Source organism: Callithrix jacchus, chromosome X (assembly GCF_049354715.1).
Source record: "Callithrix jacchus isolate 240 chromosome X, calJac240_pri, whole genome shotgun sequence".
NCBI lineage: Eukaryota > Metazoa > Chordata > Mammalia > Primates > Cebidae > Callithrix > Callithrix jacchus.
The window spans coordinates 82,161,342-82,182,907 of NC_133524.1; the positions used below are offsets into that span (position 1 = coordinate 82,161,342).

Below are 21,566 nucleotides of genomic sequence, written 5' to 3' on the forward strand. Positions count from 1 at the left end.
ATTTTTCATTTTGAAGGAGGGCACTTTAAGGTGGAGGGAGTTAAAAGAAGATGGTTCCTTAAATTGGCTGAGAATAGCCTGGAAGCATCTTAAATCCAGACAAATCTTAAGTATTCTGGTTGAAAAGATAAGAAGTCCTAGGCCAGGCGTGGTGGCTCATACCTGTAATCCCAGCACTTTGAGAGGCCAAAGAGGGCAGATCACCTGAGGTCAGGAGTTCAAGACCAGCCTGGTCAACATGGTGAAACCTTGTCTCTACTAAAAATACAAAAATTAGCTGAGCATCATGGCACATGCCTGTAGTCCCAGCTACTCGAGAGGCTGAGGCAGGAGAATCGCTTGAACCCAGGAGTGGAGGTTGCAGTAAGCCAATAATGTGCCTCTGCACGTCAGCCTGGGCAACAGAGCGAGATTCCATCTGAAAAAAATTAAAAAGAAAGGAAAGGAAAAGATAAGAAGTCCTAGCCAGAAGCAAGGAAAAATGGCAAACACCCAAGCTCCACTACTCAAATTCTCTAAAGTTGATTTTTCAGAGGGAATTATCTATAGGTTAAGAGATGTTCTGAGGTAGGCTTATAACTCACTGTTAATGTGATTATTTGAAGCATACCTTAACAATTGAATATATGAAACAATAAATAAATAACAACTATTTTGTGCACAGGTCTAAAATTGCTGTCATTCTTACTCTGAATGTCTTTTCCCTATAAACATTTTTAAGTGAGGATTTGACTACTGTCTCATTTAATGTTTTAATAAAGCATTTACATTTATAAAAAGTATTTGGCTGACTTACCACAGCCTCTGACTTATCAGCCATCAGCATCTAAAGAAATAATTGACTTGCCTGAATATGTACCAAGGACGCCACCACTCATCTAGTGACAGCTTGTCCAAATGCAACTAAAAACCATTATAGGAATAATCTATGTTCAAGAGCATGAGCCTGACCAATTTAACCCTATTTTAGTGATGGAAAATTCCATGCTTTCCATGAAGCTCCTATTTCCTGAACAAGATCATTTTAAATGCTAGGACAAAACTGCTATGCTATAAAAATGACTATATTCCATGAAACAAAGACCTCATCATTTAAAAACATGACAAGGACAGCACAAGATTATTCAATGAGTTAACCCCAAACCACCACTTTGAAGCAAAATCTCACATTATTTCAATATATGAGTTAAACAATCCTGCTCCCAAATCTAACTGGATACAAACACAGTTTCTAAAACCTTTATAAAATAAATTTACAAATTACCTGGTAATTGTTTTGGTTTTGTGATAATCTCAATTGGCTTGATGATGCAAAATGAGGAGAAAAATTACTCCGTAATGGATTTGTATTACTGTACATTGTACTAGATGCTGTATGTAATGAGGTCCGTGGTGTCAAATGGTAGTTTCTGTTTTGATACAGTACATTGTCTGACATATCTCTAATATTCACCACTTGCGAATTTGGCATATTTCTTCCTGGTCCGGGCAAGGTTGTACTTTGGTTCTCAGCTCGAAGGGAACTGCCACTTTCGTAAAATCTCGAGTAGCTTGGTATCTGTGCTCTCATAGATGCCAACTCTTCCTCTCTGGCATATTCATCCTCAGCATCTCCAGTCTCCATTGCAATGGACAAACAATTTCCTTCTGCTGAATTAGGCTTCTGTGGTGCATTTCCTCCCAGAATTCTCCGGGGGTAATCGCTAACTGCCAATGAAAACACTTCACGGATTTCCAAGTTTTGTGTTCTACAATAAGGGTCTCTAATAGTTGACTTTTGCCCACATAAGTTATGTAATGCTGGACCTGTGTGTTCAGGTTTATATGATCTTTGAATCCCAACTGGTTCAATTTTACAAGGTCGGTGGCATACAGAAGGCTTTTGAGGTACTGTCATTTCAGAAGCTTGTACTGAAGAGTTTCCATAGTTTCTCTTTGTGTGATTGAATACTGAGTTTCCAGCATTTACCACACTTGTCTGTCTTGACAAGATAATTGTTTTTTCACCTAGGAGTAGGGAAGCATTTTTACAGTGTGCTACTTGTCTTTGAACAGGAATGTGCAACTGAAACTCAGTATCATTTTTAGTGGCTGTTTTCTGAATAGGAATTTTATGTGCTTCTGTAATTTGTGTGTCTGTATGTTTGTTTGTTCCTTGCCTACTTGATGAACTGGCTGGACTATATATACCAGTTACAATGACATCATTATTGGCAGATGTCCAAGAAGACTGCTGGCTTGAGGGTCGAGCAATATTAACCACATTTCTTACTGTAATGTCTGGAGCTGACAAAGAGGTTCCTGTTGTTGCTGTTCCAGATTCAGAGTTCTTACTACTCATCTTTCTTCTCTTATTGCCAACCCACGTCTGGAAGGATAAAACATGGTATTATGAAAAATAAAAATAAAAAAAAAACAAGAAAAAACAAATTTTAGGTGATACATTATATTTTCATTTGTCTTAGAACCCAGGCACACATAAAGGTAAAAGAAAAAGATAAAACAACAGAAAAACTGACTAAAGTACAAGGGGTAAGATGATCAGGGACTCACAATAAAGACCTTCAGACTTTGAGAACAGAGTGTATTATTTTTTCTCTCCTCAAAACCCATCCAATTAATATATATCAAGAAACCTTAAAATGTTTATACACTTTGACATAGTAAATACATTTATAGTGATTTATCCTAAAAATAATCACAAATGTAGATAAAGTTTATATGCAATGATGTTCATCATATATTTATTTATAATACAGAAAAATTAAAAACATACTAAAGATAAGCTATTTAATGGCATTAAGAAATGCTCATAGTGTTGTTAAACAAATACACATTCACAATCTTTAGGCTTTTCTACTTCCATTTTATAAATATATCGTAATTTGCTTAATTTCATACTACCATATTATTATTACTTTTTCTTAATTATTCTTAATTTTATACTACCATATTATTCTTAGAAATATTCTTTATTATAAGTCATATTGCAATATACCTCATCATAGATGTATTTTTGTAATGTTGCTCTATTAGAATGTAATACTAAAAAGAAGAAATGCTAGGTTCTGATATTCTCAAAGTACCCTCCAATGTATGAGTTCTGGTTTCCTCACACCCTTAACCAAGAGTTTACGTTATCTTTTGATAGTCTTTACTAGTCCAAGAGTTAATAAAAAGTGTATAATTGCTGCTTTGATATGAATTTCTATGGTTGCAATAATACTTTCATAGAATTGCTTATCCATTACCTTTACCTGTTATTACAATTGGGGTGTTTATCTTTTTAAATTGATTTGTAAGAGTACTTTTCTACTAAAGATGGTAATAATTCTTTGTTACAAGTTGCAAATTTTTGTTTTCAGTTTGTCATTAATTTGAGTAGTTATCTTTACACTTTTCTCTACTTATCGAGTTTTATACAATCAATATATATTTTGTAAGCAGAATAAGCTTATTAATAAAAATAATACTAGTGGTTGGCATTTAGGATTTGATTACAAAAGACATATTTTTAGTATAAATAATTTATTATAATTATCTTAGTATTATTGTTCTTAGTCATAGTTCTTAAAGTATACAATAAGAAATATATTCCATAATGTAATTACTAAACTTAATAATAACTCCAAAATCCATGCCACATTATAAACACTAAAGCACATTAATCTATTAAGAATTAAACAGGCCAGGCACAGTGGCTCATGCCTGTAACTGCAACGCTTTGGGAAGCTGAGGCAGGAGGATGACCTGAGGCCAGGATTTTGAGAATAGCTTGGGCAATATAGTGAGACTTGGTCTCCACCAAAAATTTTCCTAAAAATACAATTGGATATTTCCTAAAAATAAATGAATGAATGAAAACAATAAATGAACTAGCCTTGAACAAACATGGTTCAGAGTATATTTGTTTAAGTTTTGTATGACTGTGTTTTGGAAGACCACAAAAATTGTCCAATTTTCAATGTTTCCTGTACCTCTTACAAAATTATAATTATATACAACATTAATATTGCTGTAATACTGTAAATAAAAGCTAATATGTGTTGAATCCCCGTTATGTGTTATAAATATTTATATATAAAAAAGGGTTTATATATTTTTCATATATTAAAACTCCTTTGGTAGGTGTTATTTTTCTAATTGTGTAAATGAAGAAACTGAGGTTCAGAAATAATAAATAGATTGTGGAAGGATTCTGGGGGCAAGTGGGAAAGCAAAGATTTCGTCAATTCTGCCTGACCTCAAGGCACCTTAACCCTTCCACCACCCTATGTGTAGTGGTTAGAAACTCCTGAAAATAGTAAGTTGTATTGGCCATTTTATTTTTTAATTATTATTTCACCCATAAAGAAAATGTTTCACAAATTGTTCCACTTTACTTCACATGAGGCAGTGGGAATTTTAAACTCACTCTTACTTTCATGAAACAGTAGGAATGAGAATTACAAGCAGAAAGATATACAAATATAAATGTCACAGGAGACAGAGGAGTAAAAAACGGAAAGGTTTTAAACTATATACTAGAGAAATACCTAAAACTGAAATGTAAAAAGTTGAATTTTACAAACATTCAAAATAAATTGCCACATTATGGCTTTTTAAGTAAAAATAACCTGTGAGAAGCAATGTTTGTACACAATCTTTACAAAAAATATATAAGTATTACATTAAAAAAATTTAACGGGAAAGCACAATGAAATTATAAAATATGACATGTGGAGCACAGCTCAGGGCCACGTAAAAAAAAAAAAAACACACACAACATAACCTGCTTTGTTTTCTTCACACAATGTCTACCTTAACTCAGGATGTTTAAGGGTGGTTTTAGTGCATTGTAAATTTATGGCTTTCTTATAAAGTTGTACAGTTTATACATACATATGAATATTATATATAGTTATACAGTTTAATAGATTTTTATATAATCTACACCTCAAAAAAGTAAAATGCAGCAGAATAATATCCACGTACATAAGAAATAGCTCTCTAGCAACCTAGCAATCTCCCTTGTCCAGAACACAACCAACATAGATGTCACAAGATCCATGTACTTCATTACATCAACTAACCTTAAAACTCACTTTCTCTAATCAACAACAAAATAGAAATAACAAAATAGAAGGGATATTGGTGATAGAGTTTGCTGTTGGCAGGCACCCTGACAGTACCAAAACTAAAATTGTTCACTAAACATTGCTCACTAAAAAGGAGAAGTGAAGCAATGTGAGAAAAACAGAAAACAGAAGCAATGTGGGAAATCACAAAATAGCAGTCTGCGGTCCTTTAATAAAAGAGAAAATAACTCCAAATACCTTACCAAGTTATGAGTATTATTATTTTATGACACAGTATAATAACTGATTTCCATATAAAAACCCGAGTCAAAAACTAAGCTTTCAATTATTTTCCACATTCTCAATTAAAGAAAGTAGAAAAGTATATAAATAGGAAGGTATATAAGAAATATTTCCATTTAAAATGAAAATGAAGAAAACATATTGCCTGTAGTTTCCCAAAAGCTGAATTAAACTTTACTAAAATTTGTTCAGTTATTATCAATTAATATCAAAATATACCAAAGCTTATAAAATGTCAATGAGTCTCATTTATATTACATTTTATAAGATGGGTCAAACAAAATTGATATGATTAGAATTTGGAGTTATGAAGTAATAAAGTGGTATTACATAGGAAAAAAAGGAAGAATAGTTATTCAGGTCATTATCTGTAGTGACTATAAATTTATGTTTAGGTTCTCTCTTAGAAATTCACTGTCTCTAAAATTCTTTTTCTTTTTTTTAATATCTCCTTCTTGGTTTTCTTGTTTCTTTACCCCAGTATATTTATTTTTGCTTGATGTTTTAACCTTTTACGTTTTCTTTACATTGGTATTAAGTTCTTAATACAGTGAAACTTAAGGATTTTTTAAAGAAAAATAAAATAAACACTATATTAATAATAATAAAGAATGATCTCTTTTAGCTACAACATATAATCCTAGCAACGTATCTGGGGAGGGGGGTAGGGTGTAGAGTGATGAGTCTACAAAAAATTCCTTTTTCCCTTTAACTGGAAAAGCCATCAAACAGTGTCAAGATTTAGATTAGGAAGACTGAATTTCTGTACAATTTACATCGGAATGGAGGGAACGAATCCATTTTTTACACTTTCTTGTAATATGTAACATTTTACTGATAATCTACATTCTAAGAAATTATATATTTCATTCCCATTGTTTGTTTTACATTTTCACGCCATTTTGAGCATAATGTAAATCTCTGTATTTGAACACTCTCAATATTCAGTGACAAGTTATGAGGGGAAGATTGCAATAACACATTGGAACTATGACAGATAGTCCACAATGCAGCTGCCTGGCAAGGGTTTTCACTTTAAAGTAATGACAAGATAAAAGAAAAAAAAAACAGGAAATTACTGCAGGGGGGAGATACAGTAGCACTTTTTAAATGCAATCTCATTAACTTGAAATATCATACATTTTTATATTACATTTTTAAGACAATTAGACATTTTCCTCTGTGGTTTAGTAAAGATATTTCAAATAAGCCGTTTAAAGCTGTTAATAGGAGTTATTTCTGGTTCTTAAACAAATCTGAGTATAATGATTGGTCTCAGCAATTAAGAAACAGTTATCCTGGGCCAGGCACGGTGGCTTACGCCTGTAATCCCAGCACTTTGGGAGGCCAGGGTGGGCGGATCGACTTGAGGTCAGGAGTTTGGGACCAGCCTGCCCAACATGGTGAAACCCCATCTTTACTAAAAACACAAAAAATTAGCCAGGCATGGTGGAAGACACCTGTAATCCCAGCTACTCGGGAGGCTGAGGCAGGAGAATCACCTGAACCTGGGAGACGCAGGTTGCAGTGAGCCGAGATCATGCCACTGAACTCCAGCCTGGGCAACAAGAGCGAGACTCTGTCTCAAAAAAAAAAAAAAAAAAAAGGAAAGGAAAGGGAAAGGGAAAGGTAACAGGTATCCTGGATTTTCTCTAGAACTGGTGGCACAATTCTCTATTTGAAGGCGAATAAATCTTTTAGTCTTTAAGAAACATACATTCCAAATAATTCTTCTTCTTAACAGATATTTATCTTTAGGGTCTTTGAAGGGTATATGGACAGCAAAATAAACTTAAGAACAGATGTCCTTTCTCATTCCCAAATTAGCCTAATGAATGCCAACTAGAAGAAAGTTGCTAATATTTCAATCACTAAGCTTTCATACCAAGAGGATTTGTGACATTTTCAAACAAACATAAAAGGATCTATGCATTCAACAAAATCTGTGACCGTTCCTCTTAGATTTATCTCTTGCCTCCTCTCTATCACTTTCTCATTGCCTTTCAAGAACGCAGTAGCTCTGATTTTTACAGATGGATAGCTATGATTGTGATAAAGAAAAATTTACTCCTCTAGGATTCCATGTCTCTTACTCGCTAACCCACCAAAATGCATACGTTTTACTTAGAGAAAGTATTTGTAAAGCAGACAAAATGCCTTGAAAAATTCAAATACAATGAAAAATATGTCACATATGTAGCATTCACTTGGTAAATGCCTGTTTTATTAACATCATTTTGGGGGCTTATATCTACATTAATTTGGGGACTAAAGAGCATAAGATCAACAATGAATCTTAAATGTATTTATTAGTTTAAACAACTAAGATTTTAAAAAGATGTTTACTAACGTTTCTGTGTTTTCAAGGTATTTATAGAAACAAATACATAGTAGAAGATTAGCCCTAGTTATTTTTAAAATAGTATTGTAACACCAGGGAAGTGAAGCTGTTTATAAAATTAGTGACTTCACACCCTGAATATTTTTCTCATATTAAGCAAATATCACTTGTAATAAGCTGTATATTTGAGTTTAAGACCTCAATACTTACCCTGACTACACTGAAGTCCAGTTTAGTCTCCTGTGCACACTGTAATATGAGCTGAAAGCAATTTTTACTTTGATTTGTCATTCCATTTTCATAATAACGCTGTAAAATCCTTTGTTGTTCTACAGTAAATACAGAACGTAGATTCATCTAAAAATAAAAGAAGATACTCTGAAAATCGGAATAAAAATTTGGTATGTGTAGAATTTATACACCTATTTTTTATACAACGTCAGTGCTTCCAAGCTGTAAGACTTCTTTGAGTAAATTAATCCCCAGTGCTGGGCAATAATTTATGTGCTAAATGGAGACAGCTTCTCAATTAAAACTTTGCATAGTGCAAACACTTATTGAATTTGTTCAGATAAAGTGCCAACTTTAAAGAAAAAAAAACAGAAAAATCCTTATCTCGTTATTGATAATGCATGGAAAAAAAGATTATTGCATTGAAATGAATATGGCTAGTAAAATCAGAGATGGTGGTAGCCATACGTGATTATTTATCAACAGGGACACTCACTGTTCTTTGTCAAGCGAGGCATTGGCATATGTTTTATAGACAGAAGCTGTGCTCTGGAACAAAAGGGTGCTTTTATTTTTCCTCTTTCTTAGATAAAGGAATTATTTTTATATATTAAAACATAACCTCTTTTTAGAGTTTAAAAATAAACAAGAAGGTTTAGTGACCGTGAACATTTCTGTGCTTTAGGCAATACTGACCAAAATAATTATTTTAATAAACATGGCATATAAATAAAAATGTAAAATTATGTACATTTTACTAAAAATAAACCACGTTAAAACTATGTACCTTTTAACTAAACTGACACTGCCACAATTTGACAAGATAAGTAATATAAAGGAAATGCTTTATCTTTCCTGCCAATAGATAAAATGTTTAATATTAAGGGTATACAACTCTGTGAATTTAAAGAATAAAATCAGGTCAAACTCTTCTTTAACAATGATAAATTCTAGTAATGCAATTCACAAATAATCCTTGTAATTAGATTAAGTCAATTTCGGGTTCTTGTTAAAAGCTGTCACACTAAACTTGTTAATTGGAAAAGTTGACAGAAAAAAAAATAAACAAGAAAATTAAGAAAACAGCAACAGAATAGTTGTGCATGGTGGTGTGAGCCTGTGGTCCCAGCTACTTGGGAGGCTGAGGTAGGAGGATCACTTGAGCCCCACATATGGAGGTTGCAGTGAACTGAGATTGTACCACTGCACTCCAGCCTGAGTGACAGAGAGAAACCTTGGAAGGAAGGAAGGAAGGAAGGAAGGAAGGAAGGAAGGAAGGAGGGAGGGAGGGAGGGAGGGAGGGAGGGGGGAGAGAGGGAGGGAGGGAGGGAAAGAAGGAAGGAAGGAAGGAAGGAGGGAGGGAAAGAAGGAAGGAAGGAAGGAAGGAAGGAAGGAAGGAAGGAAGGAAGGAAGGAGGGAGGGAGGGAGGGAGGGAGGGAGGGGGGAAGGGGGGAGGGAGGGAGGGAGGGAGGGAAAGAAGGAAGGAAGGAAGGAAGGAAGGAAGGAAGGAAGGAAGGAAGGAAGGAAGGAAGGAAGGAAGGAAGGAAGGAAGGAAGGAAGGAAGAAAGAAAGGACAACAAAACCCTACCAGTCAAACCAGACAGAAATTTGTCTGGCATACTGTGTATGGAAATAACCAAGTACATTAACATGGAAACAACTTATCTTTCTCTGAATACTTCAAACAATAAAGCTGTCTAATAAGGAAAGTAAACAGTCATCCAGTGCAATCTGTACACCTGAATTTCTTTCCTGCCCACACAAGCATCTATCTCATCTATCTCCCGTCTAATGTTAAGAGATCTGACTAGAGTCAATCAGATGTAGGCAAGCACCAGGAAAGATGAAAGTAAAGTTTCTCCCTGAAACATCAGAAGCAAAGACTTCTACTAACTTTCTGAAGGGGATCTCATTCAAGTGCACTAATATGTAAGCCTAAACTGAACTAAATTTTCAAAGAGGCTTGGACAAGTGGGCAGGAACAATATCCACTAAAGCAATTTTTTACTATCATGGCTGCCAGATTTCAGAGCAATTTGGGATTTCTTTTCCTAAATGGTACAGCAGCAGTCAGGAGAAGAGCCAGAAGATGGAGATCAAATACCTGAAATATTTCATCTGGTATGGATTTAGAAGCAAGGTACTTTGATATGGGTCCTGAGGACAAAGGTAAACTTCAGTTTTTTAACGTATAATCAGAGCTCTGATCCTCCTCTGCAGGGCTGTTCCTACTGCAAAAATCCTAAAGTACAAGATGTGAGTGATCAGCAAGTGTGATAATATGTGCCCTATGTTTTCCCATTACCTGGCTGCAACTGTTACATTTATCTGAGTATAATATCAACCTACAAAACACAGCAGGTCCTTACCCACTGATACCAATAGCCAAATATAGATGACTGAGTACTAAACACGTTTCTGAATACTACAACTCTGACAATAGACAATGCAGGGACCATTTAGGTTTCCTTTTAAATTCAGTAGCAACAGCAGTAAGGCGACTTTGCTCCAAAGATCTACTATTTTTCTTTCAAATGGCAGGAAGTTAATTCTTTTTTTTTTTTTTTTTTGAGACGGAGTTTCACTCTTGTTACCCAGGCTGGAGTGCAATGGCATGATCTCGGCTCACCGCAACCTCCACCTCCTGGGTTCAGGCAATTCTCCTGCCTCAGTCTCCTGAGTAGCTGGGATTACAGGCACGCGCCACTGTGCCCAGCTGAGTTTTTGTATTTTTAGTAGAGACGGGGTTTCAACATGTTGACCATGATGGTCTCGATCTCTTGACCTCGTGATCCACCCGCCTCGGCCTCCCAAAGTGCTGGGATTACAGGCGTGAGCCACCGCGCCCAGCCCGGAAGTTAATTCTTTACAACAACAACAATTAGATACCCCATTTGAGCAAGATAATTTATCATTATCTTCATCCACCCTAGCTATCTTGACCTCTGTAATGGCAAGATATTGAATATCTTGGCACAGCCAAGGTTGTTAATCATTTGCAAAAAATAATCAAATTAGAGTTTTTAAAATAATGACATTTAGAGTTGGATTTTTGTTTATATGGAAGGTAAACTGACAAACCATCAGTTTCCTGGAAATTTAGGTTCGTTGAATTGTGGTGGGGATGGTGGCTGAATTAGGGGATTCAGTGCTGAAGTAACAATTCATTTAGCTTTACTCCCAATATTTCCTAGTCTAATATTCTGTATTGTGCTACCCATTCAGCAGATGCCCACCCACAGGAATAAGACAACATGTGTTTTATGCTCAGCTTCATTGCTGACAATTTGGTAAATCATTTAATTTTCATGAATATCCATTACGAAGTCTGTAAAATGCTGGGTTATACAACTCATCTATCACTCTGGGTTGCTACAAATAAGTTATGATATATTAACTCATTAGTCTCAAGGTGGAAAGCATGTTACAGTAACATGCCTATATTTTTAGTATAACTAGGCCCTTAAGTTTATATAGCATATTCAGATAGGGAAATTTTCAGGTTCCACTGAAGTTTAAGATTCAGTATTTTAATGAAGACTCTGAGACATTGAGAAAATATTAAATCATGCTTAATATGTTCTATTTAAGCTAGCTGAACAATTAGTAAATTTTTTAGATTTGTTGTTTTGGAAGTACCTGAAAAACACAGCTTGTAAGAAGGACTGCTTCCTTAGGCATTCCAGATAGCTAAGGCTACATTTTCACACAGAAACATTTGAAATAAATTCCTATATGATGTAACACTGTTCTTATAGTGTTATAGTATAGTGCCATACTTAAAACAAGCTCAATGCCTTACTAATGCCCCAGCTAATTAAAACATATTAAAATTACCAAAACAATTACTTACAAGTATTCATTATTGATAAACAAGATTTTCCAAATGGGATGACACATTTGGAGACTGACGTAGGAGGATTTTTTGAGACCAGGACTTTGAAAACAGCCTCGCAGCATAGTGAGACCCCCATCTCTGCAATTGTTTTTGTAATTAGTGGGGCATTGTGGCATGTGCCTGTCCTAGCTATTCTGGAGACTCAGGTGGGAGGGTCACTTGAACCCAGGAGTTTGAGTTACAGTGAGCTATGATTGCACCACTGCACTCCAGCCTGAGTGACAGAGTAAAACCCTGTCTCCAAATAAATAAGTAATAAATTAAAATGGAACAAGTCCATAAAATCATCATCAATTCAAATATAACACATTCTTTCCAATATTAAAAATGTGAATTTTGGATAAGCCATTGATGTTTTTGGTTACAAAGTGGTGAACCAAGATAAACATAACATCTTGAATATCTTATTATGGCCAACATGTCTATATTAATGTCGTCCTTTTTATCCATTATTATTACTCACATCTAAACTTACATTCAGTAAAATTCACTTTTTCATGTACAGTTTTATGAGTTAAGATAAATGTATATAGTCATCAAACCATTACCAAAATCAAGACAGAATAGTTTCATCACTCCCAAAAATTTCCCTTAAGCTGCCTCATTATCAAGCCCTCCAGACACCCCAGAATCTATCAACCACTGTTTCTATAATTTTGACTTCTATAGACTACCATATAAATGGAATCATACAACATGTAGACTCTTGAGCCTAGCTTCTTTCACCTAACATAGAGCATTTAAGATAAATCTGAGTAGCTGTGTGTCATCAGTAGTTTGTTCCTTTTTCTTGTAAAGTGGTATTTCATTGTACGGATATACCACAGTTAATTCATCCACTGAAGGACATTTGAGCTGTTTTAAGTTCTTGGTGATTATGTATAAAGCCATTAAGAACATTTGTACACAGATTTCTGTGTGCAGGTAAGTTTTCATTTCTCTCGAGTAAATACCTAGGAATGGGATTTCTGGGTCATATGGTAAGTGTATGTTTAACTTCATAAGTTGTTAGCCTGTTTTCAGAATTGGCTGTAAAAATTTGTATTCTCGAATGCACTGGAAAACATTCAGTGAAAGTTTCAGCTGTTTCACTGATGAGGAATCAACATATATCACAGTCAATTTTTTAAAATTGGCCATTTCATAGGTGTGTAATTGAATATTATTGTTGTGGTTTTAATTTGTATTTCTCTAGTGACAAACGATGTTGAACATGTTTTCATATACTTATCTGCCACTTCTTTGTGGAAGTGTTTTACTCAAATATTTTCCAAATTTTTAAACTCGGTTGTTTGTTTACTTATTATTGAGTATTGAAGGTTCATTATATATTCTGGATACAAACACTTCATCAGAAATATGATTCCCAAAATTTCTCCACCTGGAGAAATTTTTTCTAGGTTTATTCTATTCCTGGAATAAACCTCACTTGGTAGTCATGTATTGTTCTTTTTATATATAATTGATTACATTTTTAAATATTTAGTTAAAAATCCACCTGTGGTTTATCTTTTGTTAATTATTTATATCTTATTTGATTTCTTTTACTGAAGATTTATAGTTTTCAGGAAACAGATCCAGCACATAGTCTGTTAAATAAATACCTATATATTTTCTGTTTTCAGTGAAGGGGGGTGTTATTGTAAATTGTATTTTTTTAAAACATTTCCAATTGTTTGTTGCTAGTGTATTGAACATACAATTGATTTTGGTACATTCAAGTTGTATTCTCCAACTATGCTAAACTAACCCACTAATTCCAGGGGATTCGGTTGATTGCTAGGTATTTGCTACACAATCATGCTGTCCACAAACAGGGACAAGCTTATTTCTTGTTTTCTGACATGCATTCCTTTCATTTCTCTATCTTGCACTTACTGGACTGGCTAGGACATAAAGCATGACGTTGACATAAAGCATGATGTTTTACTAAGAGCTATGAGAGTAGACATTCTTGCCTTATTCTCAAGTTTGGAGGAAAAGCGTTAAATCTTTCACCATTAAGTATGATGTTTGCTACAGGTTTTTCATACATGCCCTTCTCCAGGTTAAAGAAGTTCCCTTATATGTTTATTAAATAGTGTTTTTATTATTACTATTATTATTGTTACCACTAATGGGTATTGAATTTTGGTAAATGCTTTTTCTTGCATCTATTGAAATAATTGCATAATTTTTATTCTTTAGTCTTTTGAAATGGTAAATCATGCTGATTGATTTTCAAATGATAAACCAGACTTCTATTCCTGGAATAAACCTCACTTGGTAGTCATGTATTGTTCTTTTTATATATAATTGATTACATTTTTAATTATTTAGTTAAAAATCTTTGAGTCTATTTCTGTGGTGTGGTTTTCTTTTCTTGTACTGTATTTGGTTTTAGTACTACAGTAATGGGTTAGGTAGTATTTCTTTCACTTATATATTGTAGAAGAAATCACATGAAATAGCGAATAATTTTTTTTTAAATCTATCTTAGAAATCACCAATGAAATCATCTGAACAGGAAGTTTTCTTTGTGAGAATGTTTTGAAGTACAAATTACATTCCAATATTATTCAAATAATCTATTCTTGAGTGAGTTTTGACAGTTTGTGTCTTTCAAGGTATTGCTCCATTTCATCTAAATTGTTGAATTCAAAGCTATAAAATTGTTTATTAATAGATTCTTATTATTTTTTTACTATCTGTAGGATCTGGGGTGATGTATCTTTTCCCTTCTTGGTATTGGTAAATTGTTTCCTCTTCTTTATTTAGCATGTATTTAGTGATCTTTTAAAAGATCCCTATTATTGCTTAATTAAAATGACTAGCTTTTCATTTCATTAGTTTTGTCTATTGTTTTTATGTCTTCATTTCCATTGACTTTTGCTATCTATTTTTGTTCATCAAGTATTTATTGAGTACCTTCAATGTGCCAGATAAAATGTACAAGGGACGCAATATTTATCACAGGAGACATGGTGGGTGCAATGCTCATTGTTAGTCTTTTGATGCCAGATTCCACATCACTTATAGGTTATTTGGTTTGATTTTGTCCACTGTTCTATTTACCAGATGTATTTATTTTCCTACGATACTCTGCAAACATCATTTTCTGCCTTCTGTCATTTTATGTACAAACTGGGGTCTGTTTTCCCACTCTACAGGTGCCTTTCCCACCTTTTTAAGTGCTTGTGCAATTTTTTTTAATTCTTGAATTTTAATCACCTCATCAAATTTAATCTCAACCTTTATTTTATTTATTTATTTTTTAGATTCAGGATGCATACGTAAAGGTTTCTTACATGGGTATATTGGGTGATGCTGGGGTTTGGGCTGCTGGTGAGCCCATCACCCAAATAGTGAACATAGTACCCAGCAGGTAGTTTTTCAAACCTTGATTGTCTCCCTCCCTTTCCACTTTTGGAGTAATATATTTATGTCCATATGTACACATTGTTTAGCTTCCACTTATAAATGAGAACATGTGTTATTTGACTTTCTGTTTCTGTGTTAATTCACTTAGGATAATGGCCTCCAGCTGCATCCATGTTGTTGTAAAGAATATGGTTTTATTCATTCTTATGGCTATGGATTATTTTATGGTGTATATGTACATTTTTCTTTGTCCAATCCAGTGTTGATAGACACTTAGATTGATTCCATGTCTTTGCTATTATGAATAGAGCTGAAATAAATATATGAGTCCAGGTATCTTTTAGATAAAACAATTTCTTTTCCTTTGGGCAGATACCCAGTAGTGATATTACTGGGTCAAATTATAGTTCTAGTTTTAGTTCATTGGGAAATCTCCATACTGCTTTCATAGGGGTTGTATTAGTCCATTTTCACACTGCTATAAAGAACTTTGCAGGACTGGGTAACTTATAGAGGGATGTTTAATTGATTCACAGTTCTGCATGCCTGGGGAGGCCTCAAGAAACTTACAGTCATGGCAGAAAGGAGAGCAAACAAGTCCGTCTTCACATGGTGGCAGGAAGGAGAATAATGAGAGCCAAGCAAAGGGGGAAGCCCCTTTCAAAACCATAACATCTCACAAAAACTTACTACCATAAGAATAGCATGGGAGAAACCACCACCATGAGTCAATTATCTCCCACTGGGTCCCTCCCACAACATGTGGGAATTCTGGGAGATTTGATTCAAGTCGAAATTTGAGTGGTGACACAGCCAAATCATATCATTCCGTCTCTGGCCCATACCAAATCTCATGTCCTCACATTTCAAAAGACAGTATTACCCTTCCAAAAATTCCCCAAAGTCTTGATTCATTTCAGCATTAACCCAAAAGGCCAAGTCCAAATTCTCTTCTGAGACAAAGCAAGTCACTTCCGCCTATGAGCCTGTAAACTCAAAAACAAGTTAGTTACTTCCTAGATAAAATGGGGGTATAGGCATTAGGCAAATGGGAGAATTTGTGCAAAATAAATGGGCTATAGGCCCCATGCAAGTTCAAAATCCAATAGGGCAGTCATTAAAACTTAAAGATCCAAAATGATCTCCTTTGACTCCATGTATCACATCCATGTTATGCTGATGCAGGATATGGGCTTGAAGAGACTTGGGAAGCTCCAACCTTGTGGCTTTGCAGGGTACAGCCACCCTCCCAGCTGATTTCACAGGCTGGTGTTAAGTATATGTAGCTTTTCCAGGTTCATGCTGTAAGCCATCAGTGGATCTACTGCTCTTGTGTCTACAGGACAGTGGCCCTCTTCTTACAGCTCTCCTCTCTGTGTGGGGTCTCCAACTCCACATGTCCCTTCCACATTGCCCTAGCAGAGGTTCTCCATGAGGGCCCCGTCCATTCAGCAAATATCTGCCTGGACATCCAGGCATTTCCATACATCTTCTGAAACCTAGGTGGACATTGCCAAACCTCAATTCTTGACTTATGTGCACCTGCAAGGGCTAACACCATCTGTAAGCCACCAAGGTTTAAGGCTTGCACCCTCTGAAGCAATGGCCTGAACTGTATGTTGGCCCCTTCTAGCCATGGCTGGAATGCATGGCACCAAATCCTGACTGCACAAAGTAGCAAGGCCCTGAGCCCAGCCCATGAAACCATTTTTTCCTTATAGGCCTCTGCATCTGTGATGGGGGGGTGGCCTGCCATGAAGATCTCTGAAATGCCCTGTAGACATTTTCTCCATTGTCTTGGTAATTAGCATTTGGCTCCTTGTTACTTATGAAAATTTCTGCAGCCAGCTTGAATTTCTCACCAGAAAATGCGATTTTCTTTTCCACTGCATCATCAGGCTGCGCATTTTCCAAATTTTTATGCTCTGCTTCCCCTTCAATGCTTTGCCACTTAGAAATGTCTTGCACCAGATACCCTAAATCACCTCTCTCAAGTTCAAAATTTCGCAGATCTCTAGGTAAGGGCAAAATGCCACCACCAGTCTCTTTGAATAGCAAGAGTGACCTTTACTTCAGTTTCCAAGTTCCTCATCTTCATCTGAGACCACCTCAGCCTGGACTTCATTGTCCATATCACGGTCAGCCTTTTGGTCAAAGCCATTTAACAAGTCTCTCAGAAGTTTCAAACTTCCCTACATCTTACTGCCTTAGGAGCCCTCTAAGTCTCTAGGAAGTTCCACCACATTTTCCTGTCTTCTTCTGAGCCACCCAAACTGTTCCAACCTCTGCCTGGTTCAAAGTTGCTTCCACATTTTTAGGTATCCTTATAGCAGTGTCCCACTCCCAGTACCAATTTACTATATTTGTCTGTTCTCATGCTGCTGTAAAGAACTGCTGGAAAGTGGGTTTTATATATATAGTGTGTGTGTGTATGTGTGTGTGTGTGTGTGTATGTGTGTGTGTGTGTGTGTGTGTGTGTGATGGAGTCTCACTCTGTAGCACAGGCTGGAGTGCAGTGGCACGATCTTGGCTCACTGCAACCTCCACCTCCTGGGTTAAGTGATTCTCTTGCCTCAGCCTCCCATGTAGCTGGGAATACAGGTGCCTGCCACCATGTCAAGCTAAATTTTTGTATGTTTAGTAGAGATGGGGTTTCACTGTGTTAGCCAGGATGACCTTGATCTGACTTCGTGACCCGCCCATCTTGGCCTCCCAAAGTGCCAGGATTACAGGTGTGAGCCACCGTGCCTCGCCTAATGCAAAACTTTTAACTGACTTATAGTTCCATATAGCTGAAGAGGCGTCAGGAAACTTACAGTTATGGCAGAAGCAAACATGTCCTTCTTCACATGATGACAAGAAGGAAAAAATGAGAGCCAAGTGAAGAGGGAAGTCCGTTAGAAAACCATCAGATATAGTGAGAGATTGCTCACTATCATGAAGACAGCATGGGGAAATACCACCCGATGATTCAGTTACGTCCCACAGGGTACTTCCCACAACATATGGGGATTATGGGAACTATAATTCAAGATGAGATTTGGGTGCAGACACAGCCAAACAATGTCAGAGGTTGAACTAATTTACATTCCTACCAACAGCATGTAAGTGTCGCATTTTCTCCACATTCTTTGCCAATATCTGATATTTTTTGACTTTTCAAAAATAGTCATTTTGACTGGTGTGAAATGGTATCTCATTGTGGTTTTATTTCTATTTCTCTGATGATCAGTGAATTTGATCTGCTCTTATATTTACTAGTCTCTTCATTTGGCTTTGTTTGGATTTCATCTACTTTCCTTTTTCTAGTTTCTTGAGATGGAAGCTTATATTCTTGATCTGAGACCTTTCTTCTTTTCTAAATACAAGCAAGTAATGTTAAATTTACTTCTAAGTATTGCTTTAATTACATTCTAAGAATTTTGATAAAGTATATTTTAATTGTCATTCATTTCAAAATATTTTCCAATTTCTTTTGTTTATTGTTTAATTAAAATATTTAGGGCATTTCCAGACATCTTTCTGTTACTAATTTTTGGTGTAATTTGGTTGTGATTAGAAAACATACTTTTTATCATTTCAATTCTTTAAAATTTTTAAAAAGTGTGTTTTAAGTCACAGAAAATTATTTCTCTTGGTGAATGTTCCATGAACATTTGAAAGGAATGTGTATTCTAAAAATGTCAATTAGGTCATATTGGTTGATAGTATTTTTCATGTTTTCTATGTCCTTATTGACTTTCTCACAACTTTTTCTATCAATTAATAAAGGAGGAATGGTGTACTCTCCAAGTATAACTGTGGATTTGTCTATTTTTATTTCAGTTCTGTAAGTTTTTGCTTTATGTGTTTGCTTCTTTGAAACATAGTCTCACTCCATCACCCAGGCTGGAGTGCAGTGGCACAATCTTAGCTCATGGCAGCTTCCATTTCCTGGGTTCCAGCTATTCTCATGCCTCCCGAGTAGCTGGGATTACAGGCATACATCACCATGCCTGGCTAATTTTTCTATTTTTAGTGCAGATGGGGTTTCACCATGCTGACCAGGCTGGTCTTGAACTCCTGGCCTCAACTGATCTGCCTTCCTTGGGTTCCCAAAGTGCTAAGAGTACTGGTGTGAGCCACTGGGCCCAGCCAACGTTTTGCTTTATGTATTTTGAAGATTTGTTGGTAGGCACATATACATGTAGGATTGTTACATCTTTTTGGTAAATTGACCCTTTATTCCTTAGTTATATAATGCCCCTCTTTATACCTGGTACTAGTCCTTGCTCTGCATTCTACTTTGCCAGACACTAATATATAAATTCCAGCTTTGTTTTGATTGCTGTATCATAGTATATCACTTTCTATACTTTTACTTTTACCCTATGCCTTTATATATAAAGTGGATTTATTTTATAAAGTATATATTTTTGTTATTTAATACAATATGACAATGCCTTTTAATTAGTTTCTTTATAAAGCTTACATTTAATGTAATTACTGATATGGCTGGATATAGGTATACCATTTTATTTGTTGTTTCATTTGTCCCTCTGACATTGATCTCCTTTTTCCATCTTCTTTTGGATTATCTGAATGCTTCTTGGTATTCTATTTTAATTTTTATGCTAAATTTATTTTACATTTTTTTGGTGATTGCTTAAGGATTACAATGTACATATTTTTTTTCTTCCTACACAGTTAATATTTTACAGACTCAGTGACAACCATCTAGATCACTTTTCCCTCCCCTCTTTGTGTTACAGTGATGATACATAGTACATCTCTATGCATTAGAAACCCTGATAGATAATGTTATTTTTACTTTCGACAGTTTTAAGAAACTTAAGAAAATAAAAATTGAATCCCATATTTACCCAGAATTTACCATTTAGATTGATCTTTTTTCTGTTCCTGAAAGTCAAATTTTCTCCTACTATCATTTCCATTCAGCCTAAAGAACTTAATTTAATATTTTTAAAAATAGATCTGTTTGTAAAAAGTTTTCTTAGGTTTTTTTTTAATCTGATAATGTCTTTATTTCATCATTTCTGATACATATTTTCATGAACTATAAGATTCTGGGTTAAAAACTTTTTTCCATGAATTTAAAGATGCTTTTCCAGTGTCTTTCATCTCCATAATTTTGCATGAGAAAAAAGCAGTCATTCATATCCTTGTTTTCATATGTATATGCTCTTTTTCTATGGCTGTTTTCAACATTTTTTTTACCTTTTGCTTTCAGCAGTTTGATTATGAAGTGTCTACATATATTTGATTTTGTATTGTTTCAAGCTCCTTAATCTTGAATTTGTAAATTTTCATCTTTCACAACATGTAGGAAATTTTCAGCTGTTATTTCTTCAAATATTTTTTCTACACAAATGTCTTTCTTATTCTTCTGGGATGTCAATGACATGAATACCATTTTCATGTCCCATAGGGCTTGAGGCTTTGTTCATGTTTCTAGATTTCATTTCCCTCTCTGTTCATCAGATTGCATAATTTATGTTGATTTGTCTTAAAGTTCACTGACTGTTCCCACTGTCTTCATCATTCTGTTACTGAGCACAGTTGGAGCCTTTAAAAAATTTCAGATAATGAATTTTCAGCTCTACACTCTGCTGAGAACTTCCAACAGCTTACTCTTTTTCAAGGTGTTTATTTTCATCTAAGGGAGCATAGTTATAGTAGCTGTTTTAATACCTTTTTATACAATTCCAACATCTGGGTCATTGGTGATGGCATCTCCAGTTGAGTAAGTTCAAATTCTATTTTGGTTCTTTTGAATATTATTTGCTGGCATCCTCTTGAGAATGTTGATTTGGCAGAACACAGTTAGCAGACAATCAAGTATGTCAGATTCAACAAAAAGTACTTTTTTTTATTTTACTTCTGTCAGCAAGTCAGTTCAGTTTTCAAATTTTTTGCTGTGTTACTTTAGATCTGTTCTCACACTAGTACCACTGAGGTGGTGGTTTCCATGTCAATTCTATTTCCAAAACCTTTGCTATCTATTTCAAATCTGTCCCACTCATGAACAACTCAAAGATGAACTTAAGTTTTCTACAGGTTGATGCCCAGTATTACAAGATCTCCTTCCTCAACTCTTTCCTCTCCATGATTCTCCACTCACTGTACAGCCTGCAAGGGCCACTTTACCTGGTCCTCTAATCAGAAATATAGGGTTTCCCTTAGAATTTATTTTAGTTGTTCTATTGTCACTGCTGCATAGCACTACAACTGGAGCCACCATTGATTCAAAAGTGGAAGTGAGAGACAAGAGACTGAAACTGACTCAGGATTTACTCTCACACTGTTGGGATTGCCAGCTGCTATTGCAGTTTTAGCCAATAATGTACTGCTCCATAGTTCCATGAGTTGGATCCAG

At 35.2% G+C, this 21,566-nt stretch overlaps 1 protein-coding gene across 4 annotated transcripts in view; it reads right to left on the reverse strand.

Annotated features, from left to right (window-relative positions):
- HDX (highly divergent homeobox) overlaps window positions 1–21,566 on the reverse strand; it is a 216,047-nt gene that overhangs the window by 173,665 nt on the left and 20,816 nt on the right. For 2 of the 4 annotated variants that reach the window (XM_078363497.1, XM_002763046.6), the window contains exons 2-3: window positions 7,912–8,058; window positions 1,265–2,368 (exon numbers count right to left, since the gene is read on the reverse strand). In XM_078363497.1, coding sequence (XP_078219623.1) covers window positions 1,265–2,368; window positions 7,912–8,058 — 1,251 coding nt within the window. The remainder of the gene's footprint in view (window positions 1–1,264; window positions 2,369–7,911; window positions 8,059–21,566) is intronic. The other 2 variants (XM_078363499.1, XM_078363498.1) reach the window with 1 other exon arrangement.